The following is a 20118-nucleotide window of genomic DNA, read 5'->3' as shown; positions in this document are numbered from 1 at the left end:
CTATCCTCATTCGTTACAATTTCTTTCCTCCCAGTTGTGGAAAGGAAACCACTACAATAGGTTTTCCTTCTTCACATGTTTTTTTTTCTTTTTTATTAAAAAATTTTTTTAACGTTTATTTATTTTTGAGAGACAGAGAGAGACAGAGCATGAGCGGGGAAGGGGCAGAGAGAGGGAGACACAGAATCCGAAACAGGCTCCCGGCTCTGAGCTGTCAGCCCAGAGCCTGATTCAGAGCTCGAACCCACAAACTGGGGGATCATGACCTGAGCCGAAGTCAGACGCTCAACCGACTGAGCCACCCAGGCACCCCCACGTTTTTTTTCTTAACATCCATCTTGTCGAGATCACCAGGGACCTTCCAGTTGCTAAATCAACGGTCGCTCGTCGGAACTCACCTTTCCCGTCCTACTGGCAACATGACACAGCTGGCCAGTCTGTCCTCCTTGAAACACTTTCTTCATGTAGTGTCCTGACGCCACACTGATCTCCTTTTCTTCCTTCACGTTTATTAGAGCACTGTTTGCAACTCCGAGAGCCATCAGAGATGCAAATATCAGCAACCCCCACAACTAACACAGCAGGGGCCAACCCAAAACAAGCTGAACAGCAAAAATCTGGCCACAATAGACACAATCAAACGTTCAAAACGCCATGAGTTCATATTGATACTTTTAAAAATCTCACCGGTGACCAGTTTTGGAGGTTGCTAGGGCACCAACTCCTATTAGACTAACTGATAAATACAGGGCAAGAATCAAGCATCCGTTCTGTCTTTCATAATTTTTACAATACGATTTTCAAAGTAGGGGCTACCGACCAGAACCAGGGCTCCAGGGAACATCTTTATCTCAGAGCTCCATGCCCACCTGCACACACCTACTGGTGAGGGACAGCAGACCATTTGGGAAAGACCAAGTATTTGATCCATTTTCTGGTAACTGCTGGTGCTCATACCAACACTTCAAATTTGAGAAAGACTCCAACATCAGCTTCACCTCTCTCTGGTATAGACTGTAGAAGGGTCTCATATCACTAAAAGCAACATCTTTTCACAAACTAATTAGGCTCGAATGATCTTTAAGAATCCCTGTAGGGGCGGCCGGGGGCCCAGTCGGTTCCGCATCTGACTCTTGATTTCAGCTCAGGTCATGATCTCACGGTTTGTGGGACTGAGCCCCACATCAGGCTCTGTGCTGACAGCACGGAGCCTGCTTGGGATTCTTTCTCTCTCCTTCTCTCTCTCTCAAAATAAATAAATAAATAAACATTAAAAAAAAAAAATTCCTTTAACACAGCTCATCAGCTTGGGCACTCCCTTTCACCCATGGAAGAAATATTTACTAAGCACCTGTTATGTGCCAAGCATAGTGCGGAAAGAGACAGGGCCCTACCTGCACGTAGGTTAAAGGTTAGTGGACTAAACCTAAGCCATCCGGCCTCTTGAAATCCTTTTGGAATAAGACAAGGAGTAGCAAATTACTAACACACTCAAGCAGTGCTCTGCCAAGCACTTTATACGTATTATCACATTTAATCCCCGTGACAGTGCTGGGAGGTACGTAGGATTCTACTTTACACGTAGTAGCAAGTGTGTGCACACGTGTGTGTAATTACAAACTGAGGCGTGACACACTTGAGTGACTCACTCAAGGTCATCCATCTAGCAAGCAGTGGGACTCCAGGGCTCTCTCCAGTCTACACTCTCAGCCTCCACACTATAAATTCAAGCCCCCCGGCTTAGTTCAGTCTGAGTACCAAAGAGATCTTGACTAGCCTGGCAAACAAGGGCAACAGGCCATTCTTGGCCAGCAGACCAGAAATACTGTCTGGCACTCAGCACCAGAAACGACAGAGCTGGAAGGGACTACGGTCCAGGCAGAGGTCATGACCTCGCCTGTCTAGAGAGGTTACAGATGGTGACGTCAACTGGCAGGGTGGTGGGCAGGACAGGTGGCCCTTGCTCTGTCACAACAGCAGGCAGACAGGCTGTGGCGGCGGGTGGACAGAGGTGGTGGGAGGCACCACCCTCTGCGCACATCTCGCGCTGTGAAGAGGCTTGCCCTGCGCCTCCACTCCCAACGCAGAAAAGCCTGGGGCGGCCACTTTCTCTATACCTTTGTGTCCCCGTCCCCGCCAGCTGCCTTTGCCAGTCGGCACAAGAGCCCACTGCTGCTCCCACGTCCCTGAATCTCAGTGCGCCGCGCTCCTGTGCCTCTTGAGTACTCAGCCCTAAAGCCCAGCCCGTGGGCCTGGGCACTTGGGGACCAATTGAGGAGTCAGGGCTCCTTACTGCGGCCAGAGCGTCTCATATTCCCTCCCCTCACCTATGAAATGCGGGGATAATCACTGCCTTGAGCAGACTTTGAAATTCCCATCAAGTCAACAGCCTCCCTTTCTTCCTGCTGAACTTGAATGTGGGATTGAAATAGCTGACAGATGATCTTTGCTTAAAACGTGACAAAATTCAGGGCACTTGGGTGACTCAGTCGGTTAAGCATCTAGCTCTTGATTTCGGCCCAGGTCACGGTCTCGTGGTTCGTGGGTTCGGGCCCCGCATCGGACTCGGCACTGACAGTGTGAGGCCTGCTTGGGATTCTCTCTCTCCTCCTCTCTCCGCCCCTTCCCTGCTCTCACTCTCAGAAAATAAATAAAAACTAAAAAAAATTTAAAAACTTGACAAAATTCAAAACAGAGAAGAGTCCACAATAACGATGCCAGCCATCATCAGGCCCCATAAATCAATGATGTGTTTAAGCCCAAATTCCCCGTGAGGCCTGTAGCCACAGAGATGACAAAGAGCAAGATGTCTTTCCCCATCAGCTGTTCCATCAGCTCAGGAACAGAATTCCAGCTGGAACTCCTGTGTCTCCAGAACTGATCTTCCTTCCTTCCCAGACCCCTTTTACCCTCACACTATTCTCCAAGCTGGTAGCCTTGGGCCCAACACTGTGTGTCACAGGAGGAATGGCCTGACCTCAACCTATGGACTTCTTTTGGCCTTTTAAAGATCTAAATGAAGATACAAAGAGCAGTCTGCTTTCTAGCAGTTTCATTAGAGCAGCCTTGCGATGAGGCTCCACCATTCTCTCCATCCGTCCTGGGGACTGCCTCCCAACCCAGGCTTAGCAAGGAGCTAAGTGTTAGCTGCTTTCTTTCAGTCATTCAACAAGTATGTATCGTGGAGCTATTATTGGTGCCAAGAACAACCCTGGCAAAGAAATTAAATAAAAGGCAGAAAAGCAGGATTTGGAAATGGCTCTATACTCCCTAATCAATCCTCAGCACATTTTTACAGCCAGCCAGCCTGGCCATTGAAGGTAAGATTCAACATGGAATCCAGCAGTCACCGACGCCTTTGTCCCAAACAAGAAGCCGCCTCCTACATGTAGTGTTAAGGCAGGCGGCCAAGACGCAGAGCACAGAAAAGGATTTAATTTGAGGAGAAACTAACAATTAGTCAGGATACATACTTAGGACATTCATTAACACTAAGCGAACATGCCAGATATTCAATTCCCTAAAGAAGTTTTCCTAATAATTTTCCATTTCCAACCCCAATTTTGATGGTCTGAAGAAACAAGGCTTCAGGCTTGTAGTAAGGTGAACTAAGACCTTAAATATAAAGAATTTTCAAGGTAAGATTAATAAGAATGTGTTTAAATTATAAGTTTATTGGACATAAGATATATAGGTTGCTACCAAATAAAGACAACCTATATCTTACACACAGAACATTTTTATATGATTAAGTTTAAGGACAGTCTCTTTTCTCCCTAAGAGGAAAGAACATCTATATTGACCGATTCAAGATGCATCATGAGATAATCAAACAGTTATTAATAAAAGAAACTCAATATAGCAAAAATAATTTAATCAATGAAGTCTTGGCAAAAAGCTTATCATTGAAGTCTGTCGGCTGGTTTTTCTTTGATGCTCCAGCTGGTCACTTACTTAGTTCAGCCTTGAAAAAAAAAAAAGAAAAAAGAAAACAAAAAAAAAACCGCTGAGGAGAGGTAAATTCATGGTGCCACAAATCATGTCTCTGTTATTGTCCTGAGAAGATTTCACAGCTTTCTCTCTTCTACCTTTGCCTGCTCCCTACCACCACTTCTCAAAGCAAATGTGTTCTTTGGGAACATGGCTGTTTTCCAGTTGCTTGGAGAAAAAGTCTGTCATTGGAGGTGGGCCACAAATATAGAACAAAGTCTCTTTTGAAATATGATCTCTTATCTCCTTCTCCGTTATTCTTCCTTCTACCAAAAAAAAAAAAAAAAAAAACAACCAGAATCAACAGCAAATAAGCCAGACATGCTTGTACTGAAATGAGGAAGGACTAACTACCACTCAGCAACTGTGTCTGTTTCCAGGAACTCCAGCTCAGGGAGTCTAGTGCTGAGGCCCTCACACAACGGCTCCTGGCGGTAGCACCGGGTGCCAGACCCAAGCAGAGAGTGCATCTCTAGGTTTCCGGCAGGCAAAGCGGGAAGCTCGTCATAATGCACTCTTCAGACAGGGCCAGTTAGCTTACTAATCTTTGGTAGAGATTCAGAGCTCACTTCGGCAAAGTAAATAAACTGGTGAAAAATCTTTCCAAGCAGGGGAAACCACGAGTAGTTTAAATGACCATGAATGGCAAATGGCGTCGATTCAGTCAAAGCTGGAATATAAATTCTTTGTAGGCATACTACAGCGATGACGCAAAGGTCCCCTTAAAAAATGTGGAAAATACATTTTTAACATGGGCAGTAAGAAACCTGTATATAGTAAGTAAATCTCACTGAATCTGTCCTTACTTTTCCAAGATGAGTCACCCCCCAGCTCCCCAGGTAGTGACATTCCTAGGCAGCAACTCCCAACGGTAAAGCATCCACACTCGACCGACTGGCATGTCCTCCAAACAACCACGTGGAGATAGTCAAAATATCTTCAGGGGACTCACCCGTGATGTATGGCTGCAGTTCTGCACTGATTTGTGTAGTCTGTTTGGTAACATGCAAACTGCAAGCAATCTTCTCAGGAAATTCATTTACTAAATCGAGGATATTTTGCTGGAATGTCAAACATATTTGGTCACGCTACAATTTTAAAAAATCAAAACAGATGTGCACAACCCCTGCCGCTGAACCTCGACTCCCATTCTGCACACGTCTGCCACTCTTCCTCTCTACTTAGAGAGGTATTGTCTGCAGCCTAGCAGGCCAGAGCATTCAGAGTACAGAGGGCTATTTGGCTTTAATTGAAATCTGAATATGCTAACAAGCATATTACTAACTCTCCGGGAGTTTTTTCTTCTTCCTTTTTCTCAAGCATTGGCAATTAAGCAGCAGTTTCACTGACCACAGTTGTGTCTTTTAACTGTTTCTGTTCTTTTGTTCATCCCGCAGCTGCAAAGCAATCCAGAGTGAAAGCCTTCTCCTGTCAAACGTACTTAGTTTCAACAGATGCAACCGACGGGGGTTTCATTTACCCAGCGGGTCCAAACTCTGTGCCTCTCACCTACTCCTGTAACACACGAGCCCACTTGTAGGTCTCCTGACTCGACGGAATCTCAGGGATGTGGCGACTTTTCTGTTCATCCGCCTCCAGATTCAAGCCCACCAACCTGCCCTAGGCCTGTCACTTCAGTGGGCGCGTCCTCAACACTAGCTGTTTCACTGTCCGGCATAAAAAGTGTTGGTTAATTCCCATCTGAACGTGATAAAGCCTTGTCAAGCCTTTTGGTGGAACAACGGTTGCAGAGAACACAGAACTAACAGAAGAAAGTTCCATGGACGACTAATACCATGACACGAGTTTGCTCACGGCAAGCGACGAGACATATGTTTCTTCCTTACCTTAAAGAGGAGTTCACTGGTATTTTTTGCACTGTAGAAGAGCTTTATCGTTCCGACCTCATAGCCGCTTCCTTTGTTCACCCGGTCTCTGTGGAGGTCTGCCGCGTGCCGCAGGATGGACAGCAGAGGGTTAATTCCGACTCCTCCTGCAATCAACACCAGGTTTCTAGAGGCATCTGCAGGCTGAGGGTCAAAGAAGAACTCTCCACCCACTCTCACGGCCACTTCAGAGTCAAGGGTACACTAGGACAGGAAAGAAAAGATCCGTTAGTCCTTTGTGGCACAGGCCTTAAATCTAATGCTCTTCTTTAATAACACAGACTGTGTCTACCTTCTGCATGTTTATCAGTGTTTAGGACTATTTTCACAGCCAGCTCTCAATTGTGCCAGGGCCCTGTGAACTGATTCCACTTGTCCATTATACAGGCCATTTGCTACTCTGCCTCTGTGATCCACACTGCACAGCCACTCCAGTACGGACAAAAGAAGACTCGCGTCAGTAATTTTGCCATTTGTTAACTTCTTAGGTGAAGAGCTGGGTTGTGGAAAAAGGCACTGGGCTCAGGGGACGGCTCTGAAGCACGAGTCCCCTTTTCTCTGCGGCGCTCCTGTTTTCTGATCCAAGTCATGGAGCTGACACAGGCAGGATGGAGCAAGTGTCACTATGCTGCGGCTGCCCTGGGCTCATAAGAGAAGACCCTGGGGACCGGGGGGCTTCCTCCGGGTCACCAGCAGGGCACAGCCAGAGCTGTTGCACAGGCTCGAGGCCAGCCCTGAGATGCTGGTCAGTACTGTCCGCTCTTCCCTGGAGAGGTAAGAATAGACAGCAGAGGATTCACACTAGGAGGGGAGCACCACAGACACCCACCCCACCCGGGTAGAGTGCCTATTTGGTGAGGCCACTTAGACCAGAAATACGATCAGAGCTGAATGTACTGGTCCTCCATGGAGGTGATCCTGCCCCTGACGGGTGTTATGGAAACACGTGGTGACACTTTCTTATCGTCACCATGGTTTGGAAAACCCAACTGGCAGTCAGAGGGCAGGGCCAAAGGTGCGAGATGTCTTGTGAAGTTAGCAATGTCCTCGAGCCGGCTTCTGTTCAGCTGATGGTTAAATTTTGAGGAATTTCATGGACTAGTTTCTACTGGTTGTTTGAAATCGGCCATTGAGGGAGTATCTGCAGCACAGAAATCAGCAAATGCTGCAAATGAGGGCTTTTGTACTCAGAGAGCCGATCTAGCAGCAAATCATTATCTCCAATGCCCAGGACTGCCGTGTGGAAACTTCTGAATGGCCCATGGGACGTACATGTAGGTGAAAACTGGTTCGTAATAATCTGAGACTAGATCCTTTTTTTTACAAAAAACACAAAGCATTTTTTTGCACGTATCTAGTGGCGTCGTAATAATCTGAGACTAGATCCTTTTTTTACAAAAAACACAGCATTTTTTGCATGTATCTAGTGGCGTCTGAATTTTCCAGAATGTAACCATCATGTGGATTGTACTTTGCTATATCCAGAACTTTACCAAGTATGTTCACTGTTCTGGAAAACCACATCCCAGTTGGTAACATGCATGTGTGATGCTTCTGTCACCATAAAGAATCTTACAATCTGCATCTGTAGAGGGTGTACTCATGGTGATTCCACACTGAGGAATAACCATCTGTCTACTTTGTTCTTCTAGTTAAGATATGCCCAACCATTCATACACTTAAACACACAGGGGCACCTGGGTGGCTCAGTTGATTAAGCATCTGACTTCAGCTCAGGTCATGATCTTGTGGTTTGTGAGTTCCAGCCCCGCCTGGGCTCTCTGCTCTCAGCACAGAGCCTGCTTCAGATCCTCCGTCCCCTCTCTCTCTGCCCCTACCCAACTTGTGCTCACTCGTGCTCTCTCTCTCTCTCTCTCTCACTCTCTCTCAAAATAAAAAAAATATAAAGAAACATATAGGCTCTGATTGTGAATCACTTTTCTTTTTCTTTAAGTAGGCTTCATAGCCAGCATGGAGCCCAATGCAGGGCTTGAACTCACGACCCTGAGATCAAGACCTGAGCTGAGATCAAGAGTCAGATGTTTAACCAACTGAGCCACCCAGGCACCCCATGAATCCCTTTTATTTCTCCTTGGCATTACACTTAGAGAATTATGCCACCCCAAAATTTTTCATGTGTTGATTACACTAACTGAATTTCATCTCAGGATAGTTCTACAAAGAGGGCATTGGATCTGACAGGGTTGAGACCTCTAGTTTGGAGAAAATGCACTCATCTAGGAGCCGGAAGACTGAATTTTAATCACACTCTACGAAGTCCATCAAGTTCCTTAATTTTTCTGAGCCTCTGCTACCGCGTCTGTTAAATGGGTACCAGCACCTGTCCTACTCACTTCACAGGGCTGTGGTGGCCGTCATATGACACACTATGGGGAAGAGCTTGCTGGCATCAGGTTCTATTATGAGAGCGTGTTTTAGTCATTGCAGCTGTCACAGAAGAGAAAGCACTGAGGGTGCCTGCTTCCTTCTTCCCTAAAAACGAGAGTCTAGAACTAAAGAAATTTATATCAAAAGCAAAGCTTCGCTCCATTACATGCTCCTGATGCAGATCAACTGAATGAACACCCTCCTAAGAAGCCGTAAGTTATCATGTGCTTTTAAAAGACCAAACCCTCAGCATTCACTCCTTGGCACCTTACATGGCAGGTAGGCAGCTAAGTACTTTTTGACATGAATTGAATTTGGGGCTTTACAACGGAAAGATGTTAAATCTTAAGAGTTAATCTTTGAGAAATCTAAGAAAAAATGAAAATTATTTTAATTCACTAAAGAGGTCCTTTCTGGAAAGTAAAGAATGATTAAATGAAGGGAAATCCTTTCTCAGAAAAAACATCTGAACTGAACAATTTTAAATATATAGGCCATTTTTACATGAAGAACGGTAAGTGGGTTTTCATTTTTGACAAAAGAAATTAGCAGCAAGGGAGCATTCTGTTAGGAATAAGTACAATCTAGGAATCACTACAGTGGCCACCAAAGTGCTTTAAAATGCCCCTTCTTTCCAAGTCTCAAAAAGAGAAGCTGTGATACAAGAGGCTCTGCCTAATGACGACAGATTACTCTCTTTGTACCCTCCCTCCCCATCCTGCTTGCCTGCACACGCTTCTCTTTATTTCCAAGAATATAAGAGAGACTAAGAAATGAGACAGAAATCATTTTCTCCAATGGTCATCTTCGGTAGGACTAGTAATGACAGCAAAGCCTTTAGGGTACTGTTTTTAGAAACCAGAGTATTTTCAAAACCCTAAAGTTGGCAACAACAACAAAACAATGTGCATGCCATCTCCTTAGTGACAAAATAATCTTAAATAGATCTATCTTCTAATTTGCTAGCATCTGGAAAGAATGAAAAGCCATCTTTGTCTTTTATTGATCAATAAAAACTGCCAAGGTAGCATGAACACAAGACTCAAAGTGCTACACGGTATAATATGTAAGCGAGTAAAAGGACATTACCCTCAATTACATAGCCATGTATCTAATTTGGGTATAGATTTTTCTACTTGCGAAATAAACAACTTTTCCACAGCAACTGGAGCCCAGCACACAATAGCTGTCTAGAACCCTTTACCCTGCCAGGAGCCTGAGCCAAAGCAGATAAAATAAAGGAAGACATTTATGGCACTTTATCCCCTGTCCCCACAGAGCAGCCTGCTGCCACCCAGACACTCACGTGCCTCCATTGTCCACTCTAATAGCTTCGTAAGACAAACCCTCAGGAGGAAAACAGCCACCTGAGAATGGTTCCAAGAAAAATCTGACTTCGTAAAGGCTGTTTGCAACTCCCACCGGGCAGAGTGGAGCAGGCACTACAATTAAAATGTGCATTCAAGCAATGCCACCGGAGATTTTCTACCGCCTTTAAGAATAAGTTCCTTCATTGAAATGTCAATGAGGCATGAAACCAAGCAGGGAGCTGTGGACCAGGACCAGGTCAGGTCACGTGGGAGGCTGATCACTGGAGGGGACTCATGGAACTAGGAGCCAGGATGGCTAAGCTCATTTTAACACTGAGTGTGGGACACATGGAAACCTTGCTGGTTCCACCCCCATGGCATCTTTTAGAGACTCAGGATGCAGCCTACAGACAGCCATGGGTGGAAAATCCAAAGCGAATCTAAAAAGGAATGCAGCAGCTGAGGACACATGGAAGGAGTGACTCAGAAGGTCAGAGGGTAAAAATGTGACAGGATACACTTAGAATGGAAATGCTAAGGCAAGCAGCTGCCTTACTCTGAACAGATACAACTTGACATGCAGACCCTAATTAGAACAGCTATTTTTTATGCCCCTATATCTTTTTCTTTTTAATTACCTTACAGTAATACATTTTTTTTGGGTGGGGGGAGTACAGTTCTATGAATTTTAACACATACATAGATCTACGTAACTACCACCAAAACCGAGATACAGAACAGCTCCATCACCTTCAAAACCTCCCTGTGCTCTCTATGCTCACACCTTTCCCTACCCCTCACCCCTGTTAAGCACTCATCTGTTTTCCATCATTGTATCTTTGTCTTCCAGAGTGTGACGAAAATGGGATTATGGAGTACGTAACCTTTGAGAACTGGCTCTTTTCACTTTACATGTGGCCTTTGAGCCTCACCCAAGGGGAGAGCATCAATAGCTCATCCATTTTTATTGCTGAATAACAATACATTGTTATGAATGGATCACAGTCCGTTTATTCACTCACCCGCTGAGAAACATTTAGGTTGTTTCCAGATTTTGATAATTATGAATAGAACAACGATAGATGTTCCTATACAGGCTTTTAAATGAACAGAGCTTTCATTTCTCTAGAATAAACACCCAGGAGCAGTATTACTAGGACTTATGATAAGTGCATATTTAATTCCGTACAAAACTACCAAATGTTTTCCAGATTGGCTGTATTACCTTGCATTCTTGCTAGCAATCTAAGCAATACAAGGGACTTCCACTCACTCCACATCCTTACCAGCACTTGGTATTGTCAGAATTTTTAACTTTCGTCATTCTACGAGGTGTGTAGAGACACCGTGCTATATACGGTTTTAATCTGCATTTCCCTAATGATGGTGAACATCTGGTCATTGCTTATTTGCCATCTTACATCCTTTTAGAGAAGTACCTTTCAATCTTCTGCCTATTTTTAAATTATGCTTGTTTTCTTTTTGCTGACTTTCGAGAGCTCTTTATGTATTCTGGATATTACAGATCCTTTCTTGGATATCTAACGTGCAAATAACTTTCTCTGAGTCTGTAGCTTGTTTTTGTTTTTTTTAATTCTGTTAACAGTATCTTTTGCAGAAAAATGTTTTTAGTTTTGATTAAGTCCTATACATCAACCTCTTCTTTTATGGCTCTTGCTTTTGGTGTCCTGCCTAAGAACACTTTGTCCACCCTCAAGTTCAGAATATTTCCTAAGTTTTCCCCCGAAATTTTTATAGTTTTGTGTTTTCCACTTAGATCTACAACCTATTTTGGGTGAATTTTCAACATAAAGTATGACATTTAGGTCAAAGTTCTTTTTCTTTTTTTTGCATACGGATAAACAACAGTCCCGTCTCTACATGTTGAAAAGGTTACTCTTTTGCCACTGAATTTCTTCAGCACTTTTGTCAAAACTCAAATGGCCATATGTATGTTGGTCTATTTTTGAACTCTTTATTCTGTTCCATCAATTGATGTGTCTATCCCTTCACCAATACCACACTGTTTTCATTACTGTAGCTTTATTTTCACCTTAAATTTGAGCAATGTGATTCTTCCCACTTTATTCTTTTTCAAAACTGTTTTAGCTCTTCTGGTCCCTCTGCCCTTCCAATAACTGCTAAAATCAGTTTATCTACAGCTACAATATTTATACTGGTACATTCCTTTTTGGAAAAGGTGATAAGAAAAGGCCTGGGATGGGATGGAGGTTGTTGGTAAATATAGAAGGCACAGTCCAGAAACAAAAGGGATGGTGGTAAAAAGGAGAGAAGGGTCAAAAACTAAGAAGACAACTAATCTGTGCTGAGCTCATTCTTTGTTACCAGAGTTCTAGAAGGTAATGAACAGGCAGCTTCTGTAGGATTGTGCTGAGTCCATGGTAAAACAGCAGTTATTAGCAGCAAATGTGGATTCCCTCTCAGAATCACGTGTGAAGAACTCTCCAGAAAGGCAATAACACCACAGATTCAGCAGCACTCAGCTCTGGGCACGAGCGGGATGCAATCAGAAATTGTTTCCTTTCCAAATGAGAGAGTGATGGTTTAATTCCCTTTGTTTAGGACAGTTAGGAAAAAATAATCTGACTTATAGATGTACCATTTACGAGACATATATACAGAGGCAACTTTCAAAAACTTACATAAGACATAAAATATTTCAGTACTAAAGAGTGTTCAACTCAACACTGGTAACCCAGAAAATATTATCAGTCTTCTTCCTTAATGCATCAAAAGGATTCTGCTTCTTTGACCATTATGGAGTCTGAATTGTGGATATAGGGGCTCTTTGTGAGCATGTACCCTTTTCACTCAAGCCTAGGTTTCTTAAGTGCATGAAGTGAGCTGAACACCAACTTTGTGGGAGGCAGTGATGCCCAGATCTCCAAGTTTAAACAGGTTTGCTCACCTGATTGTGAATCCAGAGAGCAGGGGGGTGGTTCGCATATTTCACTGCCAATTCTATCATCCTCTCTTGTTTTAGCAGTCTGGGGCTGGAGCATATTGAGAACCCACCAACCACAGAGACTCCTGGGATAAAGAAATCAACCCTAAAAAAAAAGAAAAAGGAAATAAACTCTTTCTGTTGAAGCAATTTTAAAAGTGGGCAATAGGTAAGTAAAACTGACAAACTTTTAGCTAATTAAGAAAAAAAAAGAGAAAAGAGAAAATGAATAAAACCAAGAATGGAAAAAAGGACATCATCACCAACCTTATAAAAATAAAAAAGATTATAAAGGAACTCTATGAACAACTGGATGACAAAAATTTAGATAGCTTAGGTGAAATGGGTATAGTCCTAGAAAGACAGAAACTACCAAATTGGACTCAAGAAGAAACAGGAAATCTGAACAGACCCTTAACAAGCAAATAAATTGAATTAGTAATTTCAAAACTTCCTAGAAAGAAAAGGATAGGTCCAGATGGCACAATGGGTTAATTCTACCAAACATTTAAAGAACACTAATCTTTCACAAACTCTTCCAAAGAACAGAAAAGAACACTTCCAAGTTCGTTCTATAAGGCTAATATTACCCTGCTACCCAAATCAGACAAAGATATATAACAAGAAAAGAAACTACAGATCAATATCCCTTGTGAATATGGACACAAAAATCCCAGGAATACTAGGTTGGTTTAACATCTGAAAAACCCAGGTACCATCTTAATAGATGCAGAAAAGGAATTTGACAATATTCAAGAGACTTACATAATAAAAATATTCAACAAACTGGGAATAAATGGGAACTTCCTCAATCTAATAAAGGACATCTACAAAATATCCAACATTTCGGGGCGCCTGGGTGGCTCAGTCGGTTAAGCGGCCGACTTCGGCTCAGGTCATGATCTCGCGGTCCGTGAGTTCGAGCCCCGCGTCGGGCTCTGTGCTGACGGCTCAGAGCCTGGAGCCTGTTTCAGATTCTGTGTCTCCCTCTCTCTGACCCTCCCCCGTTCATGCTCTGTCTCTCTCTGTCTCAAAAATAAATAAAAATGTAAAAAAAAAAAAAAAAAAAAAAACAACAAAAAAAAATATCCAACATTTCACATTGAAAAGCTGAAAGTTTCTCCTCTAAAAACAGAAACAAGACAAGGATGTTTGCTTTTACCACTTCTTTTCAACATTGTACTAGAGGTTCTAGCCAAGGCAATTAAGCAAGAAAACGAAATAAAGAAGCTACAGATGACATGATGTTGTATATAAAAAATCCTAAGAAACCTACTATAAAGATATTATTAATAAGTAACTTCAAATAATGTTGCAGGATACAAGACTAGCAAAAATCAATTGTAGGGGTGCCTGGGTGGCTCAGTCTGTTAAGCATCTGAATCTTGATTTCGGCTCAGGTCATGATCTCATAGTTCATGAGATGGAGCCCTGCATCAGGCTCTGTGCTGACAACCTGGAGACTACTTGGGATTCTCTCTCTCTCTCTCTGCCCCTACCCTGTGCATGCTCTCTCTCTCAAAAATAAGCATTAAAAAAAAAAATCAATTGTATTTCCATACACTAGCAGTTAGCAATCTAAATGTGAAATTAAGAAAAATAATTCTGGGGTGCCTGGGGAGCTCATTTGGTTAAGTGTCCGACTTTGGCTCAAGTCATGATTTCATGGTTCGTGAGTTCGAGCCCCACATCGGGCTCTGTGCTGACAGCTCAGAGTCTGGAGCCTATTTCAGATTCTGTGTCTCCCTCTCTCTCTGTCCCTACCCCGCTCATGCTCTCTCTTTTCTCAAAAATAAACATTAAAAAAATTTTTTAAGAAAAATAATTCTATTTATAATAGCATAAAAAAGAATAAAACAACTGGGAATAAATTTAACAAAAAAAGTGTAAGCATTGCACACCATTGCACTACAAAACATTATGGGGAAAATTCAAAGAATATATAAATATAAGAAGACATCTAACATTCACGGATTGGAAGACTCGATAATGTTAAGATGGCAATACTCTCCAAATTGATCTACAGATTCAGTGTGTGCAATACCTATCAAAAACCCCAGCTGGTTTCTTTGCAGAAATTGGCAAGTTAATCATAAAATTAATGTGGAAATTCAAGGAATCCAGAATCATCAAAACAATCTGGAAAAAGAAGTACAAATTTGGAGGACTCACACCTTCTGATTTCAAAATTTACTATTAAGTTACAGAAATGAAGATACTGTAATACCGGCATAAGGACAGGTACATAGATCAATGGTAAAGAATTGAAAGTCTAGAAGTGAACTCTTAAATATACGCTCAACTCACTTTTGACAAGAGATCAACACAATTCAATGGCAAAAGAATCGTCTTTTTAATGACTGGTGCTGGAACAACTGGATATCCACATGTAAAGAGAAGAAGCTGGACCCCTACCTCACACCATATACAAAAATTAACTCAAAATGGGTCACAGGCTTAAAGGTAAGAGCAAAAATTATAAACTCTTAGAAGACTTACATAGGAATAACTCTTTGTGGCAATGGTTACTAAGATACGATACCAAACATTTTAAAGAAAAAATGATGAAACTAGACTGCAACAAAATTAAATACTTTGTGCTACAAATGATACTATCAAGTTAAAGGACAACACACAGAATGGGAGAAAATATTTTTAAATCATATGTCTGATAAGGGACTTTGACACAGAACACATAAAGAACTCTTAAAAATGGGCAAAGGATTGGTATAACATTTCTCCAAAGAAAATACATAGATGGCAAATAAGCACATAAAAAGATGGACAGCATCATTAGTTATTAGGAAAATGCAAACCAAAATCACAAGAGCTATCACTTCACACTCACTAGGATCGATGGCTAATCAGAAAGACAATAGTATTAGAGAGGATCCTGAGAAACTGGGACCCTTACACACTACTGGTGGGGACGTAATATGGTGCAGCCACTTTGGAAAACACTTTGGCAGTGACTCAAAATGTCTGAGTTACCATATGACCAACAACTCCACTCTTAAATACCCACAAGAAATGAAAATATATGCCCAATCAAAAACATGCACATGAATATGCATGACAGCATTACTGGTAATAGCCTAAAAGGGAAAACAATCTGAATTTTCATCAATTGATGAATGTATACACAAAATGAGGTACATCCACAAGAGAATGAAGCACTGAGACATGCCACAACATAGATGAACATTAAAATCGTGTTAAGAGAAGGAAGCCAGCCACCAAAAAGACCACCTACTGTATAATTCCATTGATATGAAATACCCAGACTGGCAAATCCATAAAGACAGAAAGTAGAGCAGTTAAGCAGGTGAGGATGGGGAGTGAATGATAAGCAGTATAGGGTTTCTTTCGGGGATGATGAGAATGTTGTAAAATTTTGTTCTGTTGATGGCTGCACAGTTCTGTGAATGTAGTACAAACCACCGAATTGTACACTTTAAAGAGTACTTTTTTTAAGTTTATTCATTTATCGAGAGAGAGAGAGAGAGAGAGAGCTAGCACGTGCACATGCAAGCGGCAGAAGAAGAGAAGAGACAGAATCCTAAGCAGGCTCCGCACTGTCAACGCCAAACCCAAAGTGGGGCTCGATCTCACAAACCGTGAGATCATGATCTGAGCCAAAATCAAGAGTCGGACATTTAACCAACTGAACCACCCAGGGGCCTCTGAATTGTATACTTTAAATGGGTGAATTTTATGATATGTAGAGTATATCCCAATAAGCCAGTTTTTTAAAAGTGTAAAAAAAAAAAAAAAAAGAGCAACAAAAATTCTTTCACTGGCATTTGACAAATTAAAATGCTGATGTGACCTAAGTTCCAAAAATCTTATGTTGTCTTTTCTTCTAACCATACTGCTATAGTCTAGAACTCTTCCAAGTTTTAAGCCTTAGATACTTCTATGCCATAGAAAACCTTTTTTGGTGGGGCTTCTAGGCAATACAACAAAGCTAGTTACATACCAAGGAAAGAAAAATTTCTTAGAACCTGGAACCACAAAAAAATTCGCATCCCAATGTCTAGAAAACAAACATCTAATCTAGAAGTTTCTCAGCCCTCAAAGAGCAAAAGTATCATTATTCCCCCAGTTATTTTCCTACCAGTAGGCTTACATGAAAGGTACACTATGTTCTCTACTGATATGATCTATGACCTTAAAATATGTTCTCTTCTGATCTCTGGCCTTAAATATCCGGACATTTTTTATAATCTTTAAAAACCAGTTCTGGATTGGAAGTGCTCCAGAAAAAGTCCCTAGGCTATTTTTTTCTCTATTCACTTGATTGTTTCCCATCAATACTTTTATTTCCTCTTCATTTCAGGCAAGATATAAATCTAAAGATTGTAGTTAATATTTATTAATACAGTTGTTGCTTGCTTTCAGAGAAGAGGTTTAATAGTTATCTCCACAGCTTCCATGTTCAAAACAATAAGTAAATCAATGAGCTAGGTTTGCTGCTTCATCTCCTGAACTACAGCGCCCTCTGCTGCTCGATGTTGATACAGACCGTTCTCTCAGGTGAATGACAGGGAATCCTCTAGTAACTTTGGAAACCAATCTTTTTAAAAAGGGACTCCTTCATTAAATGCTATAGAATTCAAATGACATAAAAACTTTATCTGAATGGATTTAAGAGAATATGCACAATACATTATTTCATAAAGCACGCCCTTTCCAAGATTAGCATTCTTGAAGCCAAGAGTTGAGGCACCTACTCTACTCTATATGAGTGAGTATAGAAGAACTGGGAGAAAGAGCCTAATTCTTTATGTAGTGAAGCCACATGTCCATATCCAACTGTGCACACCTGGCAGCCCTGTCCTGCCCACAGATGCAGCCCCAGTGCCCCGCACATAGCTGGCATGCAAATTGTGACCAAATGGCAATGCTTCACCATGAGGTCCTAAAACTCTTTAGTCCTCAGCTTGAGTACTTGGAGCCCCTCCCTCATCCCTTGTGCAAACACCACAGACAGCACCTGCTTACCATGTACAGGCACTGTGGCCAGTGTTGGGTGTAAAGATGCAAGCATGTCTTGATTCCTGCCCTCAATAAACTCACCCTAATGGGAGGAAAATCAACAGATAAACATAATTACATGGGCTATGAGAAAATCTGCTTGGGAGAGATAAAATGCTCGTCATTTAAGGCCTGTCTGGAAGTACCTGCACTTAGCATAGATTTCTTCTTAGCTCCAACATACGTGATCTTGTTTTTATCAGGAAAATACTAATAAAGCCACTATTTTATTTTTTAAAACTCTGTTTGGCGGGAGGTGGGGGTGGGGGCGCGTAATGGAAGAAGTAGTCAATTCTACCAGGGGTGGACGGATTAACAAAGACTTCAGAGGAGTCTTAAAAGACACACAGCACTCACCAGACAAGCGTGGGCAAAGACACAGTCTGAACAATGACACCAAGGAGTGGAGCACTTTCTATGTGTGGTCATGTAAGAGTCAGGGCTGCCGGACACTGCCATTTAGGCTCTATACTGTCTACAAGGCAGCAGCCCTGCTAGAGGGGTGGGGTGTAGTCTTATTTCTCTAACTTCACTCCTCTCATCTGTTTCTTCTTGGTGTCCGTGTGCTTCACTTAGTCACTTTCAAGCATGAAAACTTTTGTTACCTTATATGAAGTCACAGACACGTTTCTCTTTCCTAAAATGCTTTGGCCTTGCTTTCCCTTGGTCCTTGCAAGCCCACGCGTGGAACGAGTACTGACTGTGGCAGGAGGGGCATCATCATAGTGGAGATGCACACTTACCTACTCCTACTTGGCCTGCTGCTCTATCAAACAACAGCAGGGAAACCAGCCAGGGAACAAAGAATTGGAATCTGTCCCCTGGGCCTCACCAACACAGATAGACAATCTAACTGACTGAGTGAAACACTGGCTATAACAAAAAGCAAAAACAAACTAATAAAGTTAAACATTAGGCATTGTATTAAACACCTGACATCCCAAGACATAGGAATATTACTATTCCCTCTTTAAAGACATGGAAACTGAAGCCCAGAGAAAGAAGAAACTACCCACATCACAGAGCTAGAAAAGCCAGCATGTGAATCACGTGGTCTCTAGAGCAGTAGGCATGTGACGCTTCAATACAGCCTCCCTCAGAGGACGGACCCGGCCCACAGCAGTGAGTGCCACAAGGAACACTGACTCTGCCAACTTCAGGCACTCACACATGATACGGAGACCGTTGGTGGCACACTCCAGCCCCAAGAGAGAATCCCCATCTTTCTACCATCAGGAAGGAGGACTTTTGAGAAGGTCAAGAATGGGACTCACCTAGCTACTAGGCAGTAGATCTACTAGTGACAGAAGCCTAAAAGGTTTAGTCCTGCTCCGGTGAGCAATGGTTTTGAGGGAGTGCCCTCTTTTGGCCTTTCTCTTTAGATTGGATTACTTGAGTTCTTGGAACTGGTTTCCCAAAAGGAATTAGTCCCCTCTGGAAGGTCCAACAAGAACACAGTGTAACACAGAAGAGCCCCAGAGGCTGATCTCTGGCCTACATTAAAGTGTCTACCTGGAGACCTGTGCCCAAAGCTCCAGAGCATTCATTTATTTATTTAAAGGCAGGTCTAGAGCGTCCCTGTTTGGCAGGTATCAGAGGAGGCCAGTGGTCAAGAATTCAGAGATGTGGGATCGATCGTGACCCAATCTCTGACCCCAAAGATAAGCCCAGGGGCAATCCTCTACCTTATCTCTAGCAGTACTCCACTCTGATAATCCTAACTACACAGACTGCATGGCAGCCACGCCCACACTCCCTCTCTCCTAGATCCTTGCCCTCTTCCCCAAAATGCCACATGGAGGTTACTACCGAGCTGCTGATCTAAGAGAGCACAGAGCATGTGCCATCCCAGCAACAGCACCGAAGACACAGGCATCACCAACCTAAGCAAATGGCCCTTCTGTAACCAAGAAATAAAATACCCAAAGAAACTTACAACCTCCAGAACCATACAATAAGTCAGTAGTAAGGGAGAAATGTTTTATTTTATTTTTTAATTGTTTTTAATGTTTGTTTATTTTTGAGAGAGAGAGTGCAAGCCGGGGAGGGGCAGAGAGAGAGGGAGACACAGAATCCAAAGCAGGCTCCAGGCTCTGAGCTATCAGCCCAGAGCCTGACACGGGGCTCGAACTCACAAACTATAAGATCATGACCTGGGCCGAAGTCGGACGCTCAACCGACTGAGCCACCCGGATGCCCCAAGGGAGCAATCTAAGGTTCAGATGATGCGAATGAGTGCTGATGGCCCCGTGACAGGGAAAGATCAATACTAAATAGTCGGAGATGACCACCCCTATGTCTGTCCTCTGAAACAGGAGTCTGTCTGGGCACATTCTAAAACCAATTCTGACATCAGTGAGATTACCAAATCCATTCATTGGTATGGGACACAGAACCCCAAACTTGAAAGATTTTATCTTGAGGATCACAAGGGAATCCTATTTCTACACATATCACTAGGGAATGATGGTATTTTTCTTATCAGGTGACTACAGTTACAAGTGCTAATACATGTGCAGGTCCGTCAAGGTCGCAGCATTAC

General features: G+C 42.6%; 1 protein-coding gene across 5 annotated transcripts in view; it reads right to left on the bottom strand.

Moving 5' to 3' along the window:
* Positions 1-3654: 3654 nt before the first annotated feature.
* Positions 3655-20118, bottom strand: part of OXNAD1 (oxidoreductase NAD binding domain containing 1) — a 41652-nt gene continuing 25188 nt past the window's right edge. For all 5 annotated transcript variants that reach the window (XM_078432380.2, XM_060638604.3, XM_060638605.3 and 2 more), the window contains 4 exons: positions 12504-12645; positions 5838-6080; positions 4943-5051; positions 3655-4256 (listed from right to left, as the gene is read on the bottom strand). In XM_078432380.2, the coding sequence (XP_078288506.2) occupies positions 4102-4256; positions 4943-5051; positions 5838-6080; positions 12504-12645 (649 nt within the window). In that variant the 3' untranslated portion in view covers positions 3655-4101. The remainder of the gene's footprint in view (positions 4257-4942; positions 5052-5837; positions 6081-12503; positions 12646-20118) is intronic.

This window comes from Panthera onca, chromosome C2 (genome assembly GCF_046562875.1).
Source record: "Panthera onca isolate mPanOnc1 chromosome C2, mPanOnc1 haplotype 2, whole genome shotgun sequence".
Taxonomy (NCBI): domain Eukaryota; kingdom Metazoa; phylum Chordata; class Mammalia; order Carnivora; family Felidae; genus Panthera; species Panthera onca.
This window is presented reverse-complemented; position numbering and strand designations above follow the sequence as displayed.